At 46.8% G+C, this 19849-nt stretch overlaps 1 protein-coding gene and 1 pseudogene across 6 annotated transcripts in view; both read right to left on the bottom strand.

Moving 5' to 3' along the window:
• Positions 1-3234: 3234 nt before the first annotated feature.
• Positions 3235-3908, bottom strand: LOC120858135 (annotated as a pseudogene).
• A 2582-nt stretch (positions 3909-6490) lies between these two features.
• Positions 6491-19849, bottom strand: part of TFDP2 (transcription factor Dp-2) — a 153006-nt gene continuing 139647 nt past the window's right edge. For all 6 annotated transcript variants that reach the window (XM_040234012.1, XM_040234006.1, XM_040234020.1 and 3 more), the window contains 3 exons: positions 16625-16791; positions 12867-12972; positions 6491-12655 (listed from right to left, as the gene is read on the bottom strand). In XM_040234012.1, coding sequence (XP_040089946.1) covers positions 12472-12655; positions 12867-12972; positions 16625-16791 — 457 coding nt within the window. In that variant the 3' untranslated portion in view covers positions 6491-12471. The remainder of the gene's footprint in view (positions 12656-12866; positions 12973-16624; positions 16792-19849) is intronic.

Raw genomic sequence — 19849 nt, forward strand, 5'->3', positions numbered from 1 at the left:
GACTGCATGGGATCCAACCAGTCCATCCTAAAGGAAATCAGTCATGAATATTCATTGGAAGGGCTGATGCTGAAGCTGAAACTCCAGTACTTTGGCCACCTGATGCGAAGAATTGACTCATTGGAAAAGACCCTGATGCTGGGAAAGATTGAAGACGGGAGGAGAAGGGGACGACAGAGAATGAGATGGTTGGATGGCATCACTGACTCGATGGATATGAGTTTGAGTAAGCTCCGGGAGTTGGTGATAGACAGGGAAGCCTGGCGTGCTGCAGTCCATAGGGTTGCAAAGAGTAGGACACGACTGAGCAGCTGAACTGAAAACTTAACCTTGGGGCTTGGGAGGAGCCTCATGTTGACTCCTCCAGCATTTAAAGCTTTTCCCTCCCTGGATACAAAGATGGGGTGAAGTAAGCTCTCTGGCTGGAATGCTGTCTTTGCAAATGAGGTGGTCTCTTTATTACCTTGGGAGAGTTTCTCATCTCTCTCCCCCAGGCTTCTCCTGAGATGTGTTACTGATAAATTTACATGGAAAGCAGCTGGAATTGTTCTCATCATGTTTTTGACTATGTAACATAACAAGCTCACGCCCTCCCATGCTGGCTGACTTCTCTGGGCAAGTGTTCTCTTGTTAACAGCTGCCCACACTTAAGTAATGAAAAGTCCAGTGGCTGCCGGTTAGAACAAGTGTGTTAATGGCAGCAGCAGAAGGAATGAACTAACTGGTACTGGACTAGGAGTCGGGTGGGGAATGAAGCAGCTGTTTGTGTATTTGAAACACAGACCATGTTGACTCGAGACTTAACCAAAGAGGTATAGCCCTCACCCTTCCATGGTGCCCCACAGGGTCTTAGAAAATAAATACTAACTTTCCCCATGACAAGAGAAAGGGGGACAGCATGCAGGGGCCTAGGCTGGTTGGAAAAGCACAGTTGTTCGGTGGGCAAGTTGCTAGAAGGGTTTGCTCTCTCGGACCCAAGGGGGAAAGACAATGAGGCCCACCATCCCGATCTTCCTAAGAGGCAGCGTTTCCCTCCTTGGATCAGTTTATTTTCTCCTACCACCCAGTTACTTCTTAAGCCAGGCAGACATCTCACTCTTCTCCATCTTGTCCTCTCTTAACTCTGGTAGAACATAGGGTGGTAAAAGACCGATCTTTCAGGTTTACCCAGGCTTTGGCCAGCTCATTCATGCTGAGGTGACGGTGCTAGTTGATTACTCAAGACTAAGCAGAGGATCAGTGTAAAGAGAGTGTAGCTCACCTGTGCATTCATTTGTTCAATAAAGACTTAACCTAGCATTACATACCAACTGCTGTACCAGGCCTTGAATTTACAAAGATGAAAGTCCATGTATAAGAAACAAACTCCTGATTGTAAATTACTTTCAGAGGATTTTTAATTTTCAAGAAACAAAGATGTTCACATTGACAGCGAAGCTCAAGCATTCCCGAGTGGGACAGGACGCCAAGCCCGTGAGCTTCAGAGACTCCCTCCCATTCCATGTGAGTGAGCAAGCGTTCCCGCCACCAAGGTCCCTCAAACACACGTACACACAGGAAGAAGACAGGTCAAGGTGTGCAAAGTGTCTTCTCTACCCTCCCTTCTGACTGTGTCTCACTTCACTAAAAAGTTTGCTGACAGAGTTAACAGACTGTCAACTGCAGAGCGTCTTCTAACACTGTGTATTCAACATGACAAAATCCTACAGAAGTATTAGAATTTGGTTATAAGAATATGCATAGGAATTATGGGATTTGGATACACACAAGTGTAAAGAAATAACTAAAATGTCTCAAGTGGCTTCTCATCCAAGGTCATCAAACGAAACTGATTGTGTTACTGGCTTGTCTCACCAATCTGTTAGTATATGCCCGGCAGGACTTTTTCTTTTTTTCCATCTGCTGTTTGCACTGGGTCTTCGTTGCTTCCTGCGGGCTTTCAGTAGTTGCAGCGTTCAGGCCTCTCCCTGCAGCAGCTTCTTTAGTTGTGGAGCATGGGCTGTAGGACTCCTGGGCTTCCGTAGTTGTGGTACGTGGGCACAGTAGTTGTGGCGCACGGGCTTAGTTGCCCTGTGGCATGTGGCATCTTCCCAGATCAGGGATTGAACACCTGCCCTCTGTTAGCAGGCATATTCTTAACTGGACCACTAGGGGAAGTTCCCCAGCAGGACTTTAACTCCATCAGGGACTCCCAGTGCAGCAGTTGATATTTGTTGAGTCTTACAAACAAAAGTCACACAGCATACCACCGCCACGCAGGACATCATACTCCTGCTTTCCAGCTGACCACGGGCCAGGCCCTCCAGCACTTCCATTGCCCCATGTGGCTACTGCTGTGTGGGTGTTGCAGTCTTTCATTTCTGTGCTTATTCTGCCCATGGTATTTCTCCCCCAAGTTTTTCCTCCCATCTGCTCTGTGTCTGTCCTTTATCATAATGACTGGGAGTGGTCCCAGCCTGCCCCAGCAGGCACCAGCCTCCCTGCCCTAACCCCAGCCAACCCTGCAACTTGCTAGTGCTTTGGCCCTCAGGCTCTGAGAAACCTTTCAAATGGGATTCAGGGTGGGGAGGGCATGGGGGCAAATGCTCTCTCCTAGCCACTGGATTTCTTTGGCCAGGCCTGCACAGTCAATGTACAGGCAAGTTTCTTGGCACAGGCCCTACAGGGAGGTAATGGCTGCCCTGATACCTACCAATCCTTAACCAAGAGGCTTTAGAAATGCCCTTTTGAGAATCTTCCCTGGAAGCCCCAGAGAAGGTGGTGTCTTTTAACAAGCATTGTCTTAAAGGGCTGACTCCTCCTCCAAAGGTCTTCATCCAAGAGTCCAGGTGAGGAGGCCCGAGCCTGCCGCTCTTGAAGCTGCCTGTCTTCTCTGTGTGCTGCCAGGTCTGAGTCAGCCCCGTAGTGGGAGAGGCAGGCCATTCACACCCTGCCCCAGCCCGCCTGACTGAGGCGGTGGGAAGATGGGTGGGGACGCTAAGACCCCCAGAGAAAACACATCTTTTCTTTCATGCCTTTAATCTGGCTTTCAAGAATGTCCACTGGATTCACATTTTGGTTTCTGTCTTTTTTTTTTTTTGCCTCACTGCATGGCATTTGGGATCTTAGTTCCCTGACCAGGGATCAAACCCTCAGCCCCCTGCAGTGGAAGCACAGTCTTAATCACTAGATCACCATGGAAATCCCTGGTTTTAGTTCTTAAAAATAATTTCTACAAGTCTTTTTTTTTTTTTTAAACCAAGAACTCAGTTTTTTATTTCATCATTTCTTGCATTTGAAGTACTCCTCGATGACATCCTTGGCCTGAGACTCTTTGCCATAGTTCTTAACCGCCACACAACTGCAACCAGCCACTTTACAGGGTTTTCCCTCTCAGTTTTACAGAGGCCTACCCATTCCCCTAGTTTCTTGTTGCCATCGACCTTAATCAGGTTGATTTGGTCCTCAGCACCAAGGGCCTCTACTGACTTGATATACACAGGCTCATCACAGTTGGATGCAAGCACACAGAGATGGGCCTGACGCTTGTCTAAAGCTTTGGCAGCTTCGTGAATTCCATGTGCCAGGCCATCGTGGATGAGGGTGGTCTTCAGCACCTCTTGCAGAGCAGTATTAATATCCATTACACCTCCAGCAGCAGTGCCGTCCTTGGCCATGGCAGTGGGTCACGGGTGAAGCCGAACCTTGAATGCACCCAAGCCTCCGCCTCCCCACTCCATGGTGGCAGGGAAAGAGGTACAGGTCTTTTTAAAGTAAAAAATCTTGTATTCAGATTAAAGATCCAGTACAAGTCTTTGTTCATTGGAGGTTCAAACACAAATCTGTTTATTTATGAGCAGAGTCTGAAAAGAATTCCTGTGGAGATCATACCCTTCAGGACCATCATTTTCAGGCTTTAGTACGTCGTGTTCTCACCTGGTGGTTCAGATGGTAAAGAATCCGCCTGCCATGCTGGAGATTTGGCTTTGTTCCCTGGGTCAGAAAGATCCCTGGAGAAGGATTTGGCAACCCACTCCAGTATTCTTGCCTAGAAAATCCCCTGGACAGAGACTGGCAGGCTAGTCCACGGGGTCTCAAAGAGTTGGCACACTTCTCAGGACTTCTCATTGAATTCTGGCTTTTGGGGGCCATGGCCAAGTGCTAGGGCAAGAAAACAAATCTCCTGACCACAGTACAGTAGACATCACAGTACTCAAGGCCTTGAGTGAGGCAGGAGACATGCAAATGAGAAGTGGTTGGTGACAGCTGCTGTGCCCCAGTGGCGAAAGTAATTTGCATGAACGTGAGTGGTTATGACAAGTTGTTCTTTGCATTCAATGGGCTTGGCTTCCCCCACCCTGATATAGGCCTGCCTTCACCACAGAGCACTTTATGCTGAGATTTCCTGAAAGCAGGTTTCTCAGGAAGAAGGCAGAGCTGGCAAGTAGCTCCCAGGCATTTGGCAATTGTCCACAGTAAGAACATACTGAGACCTCTTCCCAGGCGAGAAAGTGGGGGAGATTGGAGGTGTCTTTGGGCAGTGGAAAGAGGAGCTCCAGGAGATGGTAAGACAGGGAAGTCTGCCACGCTGCAGTCCATGGCGTCACAGAGTCAGACACAACTGAGCGACTGAACTGAAGAGGAGCCAGTGCTCAAAGGAATCACATACAGAAATGGAAGGAGTGAGGAACTGCAGGCGCAGTTCATCCTCAGATGGGATGGGGAAAAAATAGCTTCTGGGAATAGGAACCAAAAAAGGCAGATGGACTGTCAGATGAGTTCTGCTGCCGGAGAAGACCCTTGGCTGAGGCTGTCTTCTGATGGCTTGTTACTGAAACCTCCGCGGAGCCCAGATCAAGGAGCTGTGTATCGAAATCAACAATGCCTTCGGCTCTGTGGACACCCTCCCTGGTCAGTACTGGGGCCATTGGCTGTGTAGATGGCCACCAGCGACACTCCCAACAGTCCTCCACAACATCCCCAACATGACCACAGGAGCAAGAGCACTTTCGCATGATCAAATCAGTGACCCAGCGTAACTTGCGTGGGTCCTTGGGCATGCCTGCCAAATGGCCCTAGGATCTGAGCGGAGAGGACCTGCTACTAGTTTGGGCTCACCAGTCCAGGAAATCCCTGGGATGAGGGGTGGGCACTGGTTCCCCGCTTCCAACAGTGGACAGTTCACACTATCACTGACTTGATCTGCTGAACTCAAGGAGAGTCTGCAGGGAAGATGCCTTTCCTCCTGGACATTAACCTTTTTTTTGGGTCGTGCTGTGTGGCTTGTGGGATCTTAGTTCTTTGACCAGGGATTGAAAGCATGCCCACTGCAGTGGAAGTGCAGAGTCCTAACCATTGGACAGCCAGGAAAGTCATGCTGGACATCAAGTGAGTGCTTCCTTAACCATTTCCTAGTGGCCCTGAAACTGGCCCCAACCTGTGATCCCCAAATTACTCCAAACCCTTCGTTCTGACTGTCCACATGCTCACCACACATCCACCTCAGACTGTACATGTTAACACAGCATTATCAAGGGCCCCTGCCTCTCCCAAGGCAGGCAGAGTTTGCTTGAGCAGGAGGTGCTGGGAGCCATGGTGATTCCTGGGGCCTGGCAGCACTCTGTACTCATCACTGTAGATCTTGTCTCTGATGCTGTGGTTTGGTTAAAGGGAAGATCAGGAAGCATCTTTGCTAAAAAATTATATTCAGGTCAGCCATTTCTGGGACTGTAAAGACATTATTTATGCAGTTATCTTTTTTTTGGCCACGTGGTACATGTAATCTTAGTCCCCCACCAGGAACGGAATCAGTGCCCCCTGCATTGGAAGTGTAGAGTCTTAACCACTAGACCACCAGGGACGTCCCAGTTATCTTTTAAAGTGACCTTATAAAGATGGAATGGCTTCCCTGGTGGGGCTAGTGGTAAAGAACCTGCCTGTCCATGGATGAGACGTGAGCGACGCAGGTTCAATTCCTGGGTCAGGAAGATTCCCCTGGAGGAAGGCTCCAGTATTCTTGCCTGGAGAATCCCATGGACGAAGGGGCCTGATGGGCTACAGTCCATGGGGTCGCAGAGTTGGAGAAGAATGAAGCGACTGAGCATGCACACATGTATAAAGATGTAACATCGTAGGTCTCCAACATAGAAAGCCTACATCTGACATGTCCATCCTAGGTGGGACAGGTGGTGGACGTCACTGGAATGCTCTGGGGACACAACCTGTGAGTAGTGAGGTGGGCAGGGAGGGGCAGAGGGGAGCTGAGCCATGACACAGTTGCCAGAGGAACCAACCACTTCCATGAGGCATTCTGAAGTGCGGGTGGCCCTTCGGATACCCCAACTGGGCCAAGGAGGCTGGACTTCTGTACTCCCTCACTGGCTGCATGTGGCATAACCCTGGGTGAGGCAACTCCCATATGAAGGCAAATCTGGGGGAGGGACTCAGCAAGGGCTGGGCATGCACCACAAGACCCACTAACCACCCCCTCCCCAAAAGAATGAGACTGCCATTATTTTAAATTATTTATTTTCTCTATAGTACATCTCATTCAAATCATAGAACAGTCTGATACATTTTTTTCCTCAAGCACAACTTAAACTCATTTCAAAAGCTTATTCTTTTCTTCTTTGAATCTTTCAGGATGGACAAAGATACACTTTAATGGACACCAAAACCACTCAGAGTTTATTAAAATTACAGCTTCCCAGGCTCTGCCCCTCCCCTCCCCCAGAGCTTTTGAGTGAGCATCTGGGGTGGGCCTTAGGAAGGCAAAATTTAAAAACCCCTCCCATCAATTCACCCCCATGTATGGGTGGTCCTTGAACTATCCTTACAGAAGCACAGATTAGGACTTGCCCATTACCTATTGGAAGCAATTTCAGAAAACTCAGGAATAATTAAGTATACAGAAATAGCTCTTCTATAAAATTTCCATATAAAAATAAGGGTATTTATTTACAAAGTCTGAGATGCTACAAAATAATACATCATATTAGGTTAGGTACTTCAATCTAATAAAGTCTACATTAGGCAGGTCAGATGTGGTGTTTGCATTTTCCCCTTATTTCTCTTGTTTAAATGCTTAAAGCCTATGGCACCATGATGACTCCTTCATGCAAAGAGAAGCGGAACTCTTTTCTGGACATAAAACCTAACAGCACGTGATCAGAGTACAGCACTGCCAAATGAAAAGGTGAGCTGGCTGGAGACTGGGGCTCGTGGCCTTTCTGTTTCGGCTAACAGTCAGGGAGGGGATGGGCAGACAGCCACCTCGAGGAACCGCAGTCGTGAACCATGGTCCTCTCTGGGCTCCAGCTCGGCTGGTGGTTCTCCTTTAGGGGACACTGAGCGGTTGAAGCCACCATGACTCTACTGGGAAGAACTGCAATGCACTCAGAGAAATCTGTTAGCAGAAAAGAATCTGGGTTCCCACAGACTTGTAGCTTAACAGAAATCTGTGACCCAGTCATGAACAAGCAGAATCACCAGGCCATTTGTTTAATTAGACAGTGCCCAGCATGTTCAAGATGTCTCAAGACAAGTGACAAAACGGTAAGTTTGAAGCGACAAATCAATGGGTTTCAAAACTCAAACATGATCTGGTGACATTTCCTTGTTATATTGGGAAAGACATGGAAAGAAACAAGCTAACATGGAACAGAAGGGCCAGGTGACCTCCAATTTGCGTGAGGGCCTCTGCCCAGGGAGGAATGGTTTTTTTCTGAGTTTTGGCTGTCTCAGCCTGGGTCTTCCAAGCCGAGAAAGGCCCAGAGATGACGCCACAGCTTCACCCTGGGCCCTCATGAGCCAAGTCCCACTCCTGCTCCTTAGCTGTTTAGCACTTGGTGTGACAGGGCTGACGCTAACCCAGAGGCCCTCCGTGAAGACTGTGGCAAGGGCTGAGTGTGTAGGAGGCAACGCAGCCCAGGAGGGAGATTCTGGGTGCAGTGTGGGCCTTGGAGGCCACACAGGCTGGGGGGTGTTGGGTCAGTCAGCTTTGGGCTTGTTTCACATGCCTGAGTGGGTAGGTGGAGGAGACTCTCCCCCACTGGCCCTTGGTGGAGAAGGGGTAAGTCCTGCCCCTTCGTTTCTGCTACACTGGCTTCTAAGGTGGCTACAAGCAGGAAGGACTGAAGTTAAGTCTGCTGGAAAAGCAAGGGGTCAAGACAGCATGGAACTCATGGACCTTTGTGTAAAGCCGAGGCCTCTTAAGAATGGTGCAAGCTTTTGTCTGAAAGAGCAGCTGCACAGAAATATTTAACTGAACAAGCTTTCTCCTGTCTCAACAGCATACTCAGTGGATACCTGCTGCCACCGAAGCTTCTGTACTTGTCAGGGATTCCCAGGGCTTAACGGGGAGTGTAGAAGTACATGGGACAACGGGATCCTAAAGCTTGTCTTTTCTGAGAGATCTTGGCTGATTCCTGAGAAATGTTGTAATTTATATGGGCATTTAGTTTGAATTTTTTAAGAAAAAGGTAAAAACCTTAACTTCACTTTTTCCTTTTAGGTGGTAGTGTTTGGCTCAACTGAAGTTAAGCAAATGGCCTGAGTGTTGTATGGACTGTAGATCAGAGGGTGGGGAGGCGCCGCTCTGGTGACACGGAGCGGGGCCCTGGCACACACGGTCAGTGCTGGGGGGCTGCTGCTTTGGGTGCCTGGAAATGGGGAACCTATTTGGGAAAATGGCCCTCAGGCAGTCTTTAGCTCCACTAAAGTCAGTCATACACAAGATAAAAGATTCTTTTATATATCCAATATAAAAAGTAGATCTTTATGTATCTAACAGGTTGTAAAACTAGAAGAAAACACCTAGAAAAGTCCTCCATTTCTAATCACTTTTCTCTTGTGTAGGTTCAGCTGGAAGGTAACAGCTCATGAGAACTTCATGGGTTAGAATGTTCTCTTAGTTTTATGGCTACTGCTGGTAGCTACATTTGGTTTTCTTTTAAAAATTCCCTAACAGACTCCAAAACATATACTGAAAGCTGGGAACAGTGGGGCCTTTGGAATTTAGCAGAGATTCCAAGTGCACGTTGTGGGGTAGAGTGGCCTGGAAGAGACATCTTTCAGTGGTCCGATGCAGAACAAATGTCACCTTTTCAGCTCCCCCTTCCCCTGGATACTGCCAGCCACAGTAGCCTGTCCCCCTGGCCACAACCCTGTCATCTTCTCCACAGCATGAATCAATCTGAACATCTTCTCTTCTGTTCTCACTCAAACACTTACTGAAGGATTCAATCTTCACTCACTGTCCAGCCTTCACCCCTCAGGGACCCCATGAGAGCACAGCCTTGAAGGCTACCTCACAGATGTGCCCACGGGGAGGGGGCTGGCGCTTGAAGCAACTTGCCCATGAAGCTAACCAGGCTTCCCCTCTGTATATGGTTCTGGTAGAAACTGCTGAGGCGGGTCCTGTCCTTTGCTGACCCTGCCCCACGGACATCCATCCTGACTCTGCTGACTATCCCAGGGCCCAAGTTACACCCAACTCTGCTGTCTCTGTAATAGCCGAGTTTGTGATGTCTGCATGGCTAAAGCGAGCCACTCCCTTGTGGACTGTCTCTGAGTTACCTGCAGTGGTCCCTGTGTTTGGGGGTTCACCCAGGCATCATTCTTTAAGTGGGGCAGAGAACAGCGGCCACTGTCAATTCTGCCAGCAGGGAGAGTTATCCTCTTTCTCCTGCTGAGATGGCAGGCACTATGTAGTTTTCTCCCCACCCCTTCTCTGAGACGTGGGTCAACATTTGTAATGTTTTTTGCAGGGTGGTGGGCATGGCTGGGAGGCAAGGATCACCATCTTAGCACCTCCCTTCCTGCCCCTTCCTGAGGTCCTCCATGATCATAAGGCACAGTTTAAGTCAACGCCTGCTGGAGCTGCTTCCATCATCCCATCATCGCAAGAGATGAAGCAGGTGATGTGCACAGTGGGGAGGGAAGGAGGAGTGGGCAGGTGCCTGGGCGCCGTGGACCCTCCCACAGCAGGGCCAGATACAGCAGGCTGGGTGCCCCTGTGTGAAATGGAACAGATCACCATCCACCGACTGGGTGGCACTGTGCACGGCAAAGGTTGCCAACTACACTGGGCCCTGTGGGAACAAGGCCTCCTGAACTCCTCCCAGAGCAGAGTGTGACCGCACACCCTGGGAGGAGTGTCCGTGTGTGTGTGCACATGTGTACAAACAGTCCTAGACTACTACTCTATAAAGCTTGGATGTTCTAACCACAATTTCCTAGCATCCTTTTCTGTTTGATTTCTCGTGAAATTCTGTCTGGACTTTAGAACCAGGTAAATCTATGGGGAAGAAGCAGAAGAATGACAGAACTTCCCTAACTATCTCCATCTGGGTTTGCACTCAGGTCAAGCCTTCCACCTGTGCCGTGTCCTGTGACCCCAGTGTGACCCCACTGGGCATCCTCACCAGGAGCCCAGGGCCATCACTGAGGAACGGAGGCCAGTTCCGCTGAACCCCACACAGTGCCGGCTCGGGTGGCCAGTGACGGGGCACCAGGAATGAATGCTAAGAGTCTCTGGCTGCTTGTTCTCCTGAACCCATGTTTTATCTGTAGCAGAAGGAACAGAGAAGGGAGAGATTCCCCATGCACTCTGGGGAGGCTGAGCCGCGCTCGTCATCAGTGCACCTGTGCTGAATGTGGACGGGCGGGTCTGGGGCCTGTGGCACAGTATTTCCAAGTCTGAAAAGCTAGTTGTGGCCCCTGGACTCTCCAGGGCTCCTTTCAAGCATGGGGATGAGAAAGGTTGGGGTAGGTACAGGTGGAGGCAGCCTGAGGAGACCTGGTTCTACCTGACTGTGCAGCTGATGACCTTCCCAGTCGGAAGGTCCACCAGAGGCCCCTGGCCACCCACCTCTCCTCCATGCCCGGCCTCAGGATGCGCCAGAGTCCTCCTGCACCTGCCTCCACCTCTGCCTCAACACTCTGCACTATGGCTTATTCCTGACAGAATGAGTTTTGTCTCAAAGGAACTTAACGCTCTACATCCTTCTGTACTAGCTGTTTGGGTCAGTGAGGCCCTGCCCCTCTGGTCACTGCAGGCATTGGCCTGCACACTCCCCCAGCGGGATTTAGAAAAGAATCGGTGGGCTGAGCTCACAGTAACCAGATGCATAATTTAAGGGCAAATACAAACAAGTCAAGTCAAAGGACTAGAGTTAATTGTCCATTATCACTTGCTCCTTTCCAAGGCCTTAATGTGCACTTAAGTTGGGGTTTGGCCATGGTGGCAGCTGTCTCCACACCCATATTCAGAGGGGTGGTAACTGAACCCAGCATGTGCGGTTCCCAGTGGCGTCTTTGGCTCTGTCATGACAGTCTACGTCCTGCTCCACTGCACGCCCAGTCCTGGGGTGCTCACCATTTTCTGGTGTTTCTGTGAAACTATCAGGTTAGTTTGAAATGCATTTCACCCAGGAATCAATCCAGTATGGTCATTTTGATTCATGAGAATGTAGAGAAGGTGACGTGTACAGGAAAACAATACTTGTTCGTATTCTTGAACTCCTTTTCAGACAAAAGTAATGGCAGTTAACTTTCACATATTGCACACTGGGTGAAATCATACAATTATTTGCAGGGAACAGTAAGCAAGCAGTTCGGTCATAGGAACATGTTTCTTTGTTTTGTGCTAAGTGAAAAAGCTGTAGGAAACGCATAGCTCTGATTAAAACCACAGAGACAATTTCCTGCTCTGTAACACTCCAGATTTAGGATGCTGGCAGAAGGCAGTGCTGGCAAAGTATTTAATGCACGTGAAAATGCTATTCTATTTTGGCTTCCAGAAGTAGCCCTAGAAAATTCTATGCACCAATGCATTGGCTAAGAGTGATAATTTCAGTTGGACTATAAATTATTCTAAATGTCACTTAAGTACTTCAGAATTAGCGCTCGCTCCTTTCTAGAAGACGTCTAAGGCAGCTGATGCATAAAGCACCTCGACTAGACTAGTTCAGCGGTCCCACCTGTGCTCCTGGGGCCCTGTGGTCTCCCTCCCTCACTGCACAGCTCCTCCCGCCGGGAACCTCTTGTGGTTGGTCAGCCTCGGGAAAGGGCAGCCCAGGCCAGGGAGCGGGACGAGGGACCCAGACCATCAGGGGCTGTTCGTGTAGCCATCTCAGTTCTAAGAGGGGGTGGGTGGCCGCGGGGGCCGCAATGGCCCCGCCTCGCGGAAGGGAAGTGTGTGGCGTTCACGCCGCCCGTTCCTCAGGGACGGCCCCCTCCGCCACCTCAGAGAACAGGCGTTGTTCGCCATGTGATCTACTGCTCTGCTGTTCAGAGCTTTCATTCACACTACGTTAGCTTTCATCTCAACCATCTCAGCCTTCGGGTAATTTGCTTATTGTGTTTCCCTAGTTTTCACTGAACACACAGTGCAAACAAAGGCAAAGACTGAAGCAGTCGTTTCAAAAACAAGAGCTCACACTAAAAACACACATGAGCATCAGACAGCAAAACGCGGGTTTGCGCCTGTCTTTATTCTGGGGAGGATGAGTCCTCCTCGTCCTCTTCCTCGTCTTCATCGTTGAATGAACAGGGCGTTTCGCCTCGGGACTCAGAGCAGTGAGAGGCCGCACTGCTGGACTGGTGACTGTTTGGGGCAAGGAGCTGCCCCGTTGCTAAGGCCACTTCAGCATCCAGGCACAACCCTTGGTTTACACTAGCAAACAATCGGAAACACACAGGCTCGTTAATGTGGTGTGCAGGCTTTAAGCTTTGGAAAACAAAGGACGAGAGCCCAGGAAAGGGAGGACCACAGGTGAACTCTGCCGGGATCCGCAGGAGACCCAGCTGGTAGCGGCACATGGGGCTCCCCTCCAGTGAGGAGCAGGCTTGGAGGCTAACCTTTCTCACCTTGAGAAAGTACATACCTTGATTGGGACAAGGTGGCACCGGTGGTCAGGTCTAAATTTGAAACGGATTGGGTAGAGTTCAAAAGCAGTCCCTGATTTAACCAAGATGGTCCTGTGGAGATGTCTACAGGAAAAAACAAAAACAGATGGAGGCCTGGTAAGTCCCGTGGCTGCTTTTGCTACGGCCTGCAGAGAGCACAGACGAAGGAGGCAAGCAGCCCATTCTAAGCTACAGTCTCCTGCCCTGGGGAGAACCCAGGTTTCTTCAGCTTGCAAAAAGGAAATTTCTAGAACATAAGAGTGGAGCAAGGGGGAGGATTCAGGGAGACAGACTACAGCCGGAAAGAATTCAAGTTAGACCAATCCCAGACTCTTCATTCTTTTCTTCTTGCAGAAGCCCTTGAGAGGGCATCCCACATGAATATATTGATGGTTGTACTACTGTTGGACACCCGCTGGATGCACCACAAAAGCCTCTGGCTGGGGTGTTACCAACCAGAGCAGGAGTGGATAAGCAGACAGTTAAGTCAGAACACCCTATGTCAGAGAGACAGACACATTCTTGCTCAACCCCCTACACCCCCTGCCATGGTTTCAAGTGCCCCCTGGGAACTCAGTGCTATTACTGACCAAGATTTATTCTTTTTCCTGGTATCCTTTGCTTTAAAGCTTGAACTAAACCTTACTTTAAAAGGCTTTGCACAGTCACATTTTTCATGAGGGCACTGCTGTTTCAGCCTGCATCAAATACTGTGGAGATGTATCCTTGCGGTCCTGTTTTCTATGCATTTACCATATTTCTCCCATCACAACCCTGACTAATTCTTATTGTAACTTTATTATTATTTATTTATGGCTGTGCCGGGTCTTCGCTGCTGCACAGGCTTTTTTCTAGTTGTGGCAAGGGGGCTGCTCTGTAATTGCTGTGCACAGGCTTCTCACTGTTGCGGCTTCTCTGGCCGCAGAGCACAGGCTCTAGGGCACATGGGCTTCGGGCAGCTGTGGTTCCTGGCCTCTGGAGCACAGGCTCGGTAGCTGCGGCACATGGGCTTATGCTCCCTGGCTTGTGGGATTTTTCCGCATCAGGGATGGAACCCGTGTCTCCTGCATTGGCAGGCGGATTCTTTACCACTGGGCCGCCAGGGAGGCCCTGTAACTTATTTAACCCTTGTCTCCTTATCTAGACTGTTAGCTCAGAGAAGGCAGTGACTGGGACAAATAAAATCTAAATGTTAATGAATGAGCATCGTGTATTTCAAAGGTGAGTTTACAACACAGGTGGCAGAAATATCAGAAATGAATTTCTTGAAATGAATTTGACTTATGTTGTAAGATGAGACCAAGCATAGGTCATCTTAACATGGCCTGTGAACCTTTTCTTCACAGGTTAACTAAAGCAGCTGTGAGGGGGGAAAAAAATTCTAAGAACAGCAGGTTTTAAATGGATACAATAAGAACAAGTTGGTACATGAAGTTAAAGCCAGAATCCTGTGCTGAATATTATTAATTAGTATGTATGGAAACCTTCTGTCAGAACACAGCTCTTGACAGGATACGTTTTCCTTTCACAATGGCTCTGAAAGGCTGACCCACACAACAGTTCTCACAACCTTCAAGAGCCATCCTGTCCCTCTGCACGCTGGAGGCACACGCTTTTGCACCAACCAGAAAGTCTATCCTAGTCTGGAAACGAGGTCACCAAGAGATCAAAACCACACAGCCCACCTAATCGCCCACAGTCTTTTCACTGAGAATGAGCTAAAATAAAGCCCTGGTGACTTAGAGTAAGAGCCTTTTGCAGACCCTGCTGGATGGCTAGGATGCCCGAACTGCTAAGAAAACAGCAGGTCCTCCTCTGGAAGGAGCAAGGGGAGAATGGGGGGCGGGAGGATGCAAATAGGGGACTGGGAGGCTGAGGGGCAAGAAGAGGGGATCAGACAGGAAGTGTGTGGTGTGAATTTAAGCACTGAATGCAATAAAAACCAAATCTCAATCCAGGCTCTTGTGTTGTGGCTAAAACCATAGAACAGCAGCAACTGCTTTACATCTGGCTTAATAATCCTTACAGCTAATATTAAAGTGCCTTTAAGATACAGTATGAAATTGTAGGTAGTAATACTTATAAATGAAGGAAACTGGCAAAAAAGGTAGAAGAACACTTTTGTCTATACACCCAAATTATATGGGCACAATATACCATACTTTTAAGAACTATAATCATAAAGAAGATTTCTTAATTATTGAAATTTTGAATTTTAGGACACGCAAGACAAAGTGTTTCTGATCTCAAGTATACTCTTATAATGAAAAGATAACCCAGTTTTAAAATGGTCAAAGGATCTGAATAGACATTTCTTCAAGGAAGATTCACAAATAGTCAATTAACACATCAGAAGATGCTCACCATCAGCAGTCATTGGGGAAATGCAAATTGAAACCACAGTGAAATACCATTTCACTTTCACTAGTGTGGTGGTAATAAAATGAACAATAACAAGTGTTGAGAAGGATACGGAGAAATCAGAACCCTCATACATTGCTGGCAGGATTGTAAAATGCTACAACTGCTTTGGGAAATAGTTTGGCGCTTTCAGAATGCTAAATATAGTTACCATATGACCCAGCAATTCCACTGCTCGGTATATACCCAATGGCAGCAAAAACTAATGTTCACATGGAAGCATGTACAATGTTTACAGCAGCATAAGAGCCCAAAAGTGAAAACAATCCCAATATGTGAACTAATGAACGGATAAAGAAAATGTGGTATTATCCACGAAACGGGGTGAAGTACTGATTCATTGATGAATTTTGAAAACATCATGCTAAACAAGTCGGTCACAAAGGCTACATTAGTGTAAGATTCTATTTACATGAAAGATCCAGAATAGACAAATCCACAGTGACAGGAAATATTAGTGGTTGCCAGTCGCTGCGAAGAATGAGGGGTGGCGGGGAGGGAGGGAATGCTAACACATGTGGAATTTCTTTCTGGGGTGATAAAATCACAATTAGATAATGGTGATAACTACAAAACCTTGTGAATATGCTAAAAGTCACTGAACTATACACTTTAAAGTGGTGTATCATATAGTATGGGAATTAAATCTCAATTTAAAAAATAATGATACCACTTCACATCCACATGCTTGGGAAGACGAAACACTTCCACTCTGTGGGTGAGAGAGTACCGCATTAAAATCAAGTTGGAAAGCCATGGCATCATCTAGTAACGATGAAAATGGACCTGCCTCGGGCCTAGCAGTCTCACCCGTAGATACATGCCCACGGTCACCGAGAAACAGTAGAGGGAATGTTCAGAGCAGCACTGTTTAAATATCAAGAGATGGGAAACAAAACTAAAGGTTTATCATCAGTAAAATGAACAAGTAAACTGTGCTTCATCCACATGCTGGAATTCCATGCAGCAGTAAAAATGCATCAATTACAGCTACATGAAACCCTGTGGATAAGTCTAAAGAACATGTTGAGTGAAAAGTTAAATCACCAAAGAATATATCACTTTGGTTCCATTTCTATAAAGGTGAGAATTAGACAAAACTAAATAATAAGTCATTTCCAGCCCACTGTATTTTTTTGTGTTTGCATCTCTAAAGAAAAGTAGTGATACATAAGAAATTCGAGAGGTTACATTTCAGGGTAAGGGAACTGAACTGACGGGGCAGATAGCGGGCGCTACTTTTCTATGAGAGATTTTAGCGAGTTAGGGTCTGACATTTAATCAAGGACCACGCTGACTGCATTAGTTAACATACCTGTTATGTAGCCTTCTAAAGCCTTGGGCACCAGTGATTTAGCAAGTTTCAGATCCTCCAAGGAGCATTTGCCTGACTCCAGGCCGAAGGACATCCCCATTCGCTTGAGCACTTCTATGTCGTCATGAATCTCAAAGGTGTTGTCAAAATTAAAAAGATATTCAAACCTGTATCAGGAAACAGAGTTAGTGAGGGGTTTCTGTGGTGTCGGGGAGGTGTGACAAGTGTACTCTGTATATCTGATGAAAGCATGAGGACCTAGGCTCAGCTACAGTACTAGAAATTGTTACCCTTTAGGGCAGTGAGTCATTCTGCTGGGCTCAGAAGAATGACATCTCAAATAAACTGTTTTCCCGATTAAAACAACTTTCCTGTGACGGGCAACAGGAGTCCTACATTCCAGCCCTCATTAAGCTGTGGCAAAGTGGAGACGGGAATTTTGGTCTAAAGCCAGTATTTTTCAAAGTTGTCGATAGCTTTGTCATAAAAGATAAAATATTAAGGAAGCCTTTCCAAGTAGACTTTTTTTCCAAAGCAGATGTACAGATGGCCACGAGACACTTGGAAAGCTGCTCAACATCACTAGTCATGTGGGAAACAGAAATCAAAACCACAGTGAAGTATCATCTCACACCTGTCAGAACGGCCAGCACCAGAAAGACAACAAATAACAAACACTGGCAAGGATGTGAGGAAAAGGCAACTCTCCTACACTTTGGCTGGGAATGTAAACCGGTGCAGCCACTATGGGAAACAGTTTGGAGGCTTCCTCGAGAAAATTTAAAATAGAACTACCACATTATCCAGCAATTCCAAGTATTTACCCAAAGAAAAACACTAATTTGAAAAGGTTACACTCAGCATTCATTGAAGTATTATTTACAATAGCCATGCTATGGAAGCGACTTTAGAGTCCATCAATAGATGAAAGAATAAAGATGTGATATGTATACACACACGGGGGATAGTACCACTCAGCCATAAAAAAAACTTGCCATTTGCAACAATATATATAGATCTAGAGGGTATTACGCTTAATGAAATAAACCAGACCGAAAGACAAATATCACATAATCTCATTTATATGTGGAATCTAAAAAAAACAAAACAAATAAAAATAGACTCAGAGAACAAATGAGCAGTTGCCAGAGGGGAGAGGCTGAAGGCAGTAGGAGAAACAGGAGAAGGGGGTTAAAAGGTACAAACCCTCAATTATAAAGCAAGCCCTGGGGATACATACAGCATAAAGCCCATGGCCAATTATATTCTAATAAGTTTGTACAGGGAGAGATGGTTACTAGAATTAGCATGGTGATCATTTTGTAATGGATGCAAATGTCAAATCACTATGCTGTATACCTGAAACTAATACAATACTGTCTGTTAAGTATATGTCAATAAAAGTAAGTAAAACAAGCAAAGAAGTCACTGGGAGAAAAAGAAACATACACAAAGAAAGCCTTTCCAATTTAGTACCTAACTTTCCTACAATGAGTTGGCCTACTAGGGTTGAGGAAAAAATATTTTGGATGCTTACTTCATTTTCATGAGTCAAGTATTAGCCACATCACACCTTAGATGAGCAAAAAATGGAAGGCTTTTTACAAACTAACCAAACCCCAAACCCCGTCTTGAGGGTCTCAGGAGTAAAAATGCCGTAAGAAAAAAGTGTCGCATATAACACATAGCACGTTTCCAAATGTTTTTGAAAAGTGCCAAATCAGGATGTCCAGCTGCCTGGAAAAGGCTTTCAATAAAGAGGCCACTGTAAGCAGAAATGGTCCTCCTGGCTCCCAGGCTAGGCTTGGAGCAACGTCTCCAGGAGCCTCAGGGACAGAGGGCAGGTGAATGTGCTGGGACAGTGGTGGGCTTACACTGTCATGAAATTCTGAGATCTTAGATCAGAGTAAAATTTGTCATTTAAAGCAAAATGCCATACTTGCACCCCACCTTGAATATCAAGGCCCTGTAAGCAGCTCAGAGTCTCCTTTACACCAGTTGGGGGAGGGCGAGGAAAGGACAGGAGTCAATAACCACCCGAGAAGGAAGAGGATCCTTAATCCTCCTAGGCCACTGGTCCCCAGACTTGCCTGCTATTCTTTAAAACTTCAAAGACTAACCAAGTAGAGAGTTTTAGTAATGTCCTACCAAACAAGAGGCTAACTAGAGAGAGTAACTAGAAATCTAACAGTTTATTTTTCCCAAAGATACATTAATCATTCTGTAAGTCTCGGATTTATGAGAGTAAGTGACAAGTCCTTGTAGACAAAGGTCTCTGTCAAGAATTTAAAGTGTGTGAATACTAACATACATATCTATCATTTACTGCCCCCGGTGCTGGTCCTTTATGACTTTTGTAAACCAACAAGTTAATTATCAAATACTTTAGAAATCCCTGTTGTTTCTCTTCCTCTTTTTTTGGTGCCTTCTTATTTAAGTAATCCACGATCTCTGTACACAGTCAAGATAGGGAAGCAACACTGCCAAGAAAGAAAAACCAGGGAGGGTAAACCCCACGGCCATGCAGTGGCTCCAAGGAGCGCAGAAGTTCTGCCCCTGGGACAGCCCTGGGCTGTGCCTCTGCACTGATGTGATTACTGGGCCCTCTTTTGGTCTCAGATGCATCCCAATTTGGATAAGTTATATGCTGACTCCTTGGAATAGCAGCTAATATTTATAAAGCACTTTCCAGGAGTCAGATCTTTTAGAGGCATTACCTTATTTAAGGAAGTGACAGAGCCCTGGTATCATCCCCATTTGTTCTTCAGACAAAGCTTTAGAATAGCTGCTTGGGGGAGCCACAATCCACATTTCCTTCTGTCTCACTCTGCATCCTATGCCCTCAACTACCTCAATACTGATTCACAGCCTGAAGAGCACTACTGTTTTCGTGAAGGATAAAATAAGTTACAAATAAACTCTGTATTCTGAAAACTGCTATTTCTCACTTACTATGATAATAGTAATATATTGATATTACCATCAATCTTAGTTAAAATGAAAAACATATTGGTGGGAATGTAAACTGGTGCACCCACTGGAAAACAGTATGGAGGCTTCTCAGAAATTTAAAAATAGAACTATCATATAATCCAGCAATCCCACTTCTGGGTCTATGTATCTGAAGGAAATGAAACAAGCATCCTGAAAAGACGTCTGCACTCCCATGTTCAGTGACTGCAGCATGACTTGCAATAGCCAAAGCATGGAAAGAACCTGTGTCTA

The sequence above is a fragment of the Oryx dammah genome, unplaced genomic scaffold (assembly GCF_014754425.2).
Source record: "Oryx dammah isolate SB20612 unplaced genomic scaffold, SCBI_Odam_1.1 HiC_scaffold_2, whole genome shotgun sequence".
NCBI lineage: Eukaryota > Metazoa > Chordata > Mammalia > Artiodactyla > Bovidae > Oryx > Oryx dammah.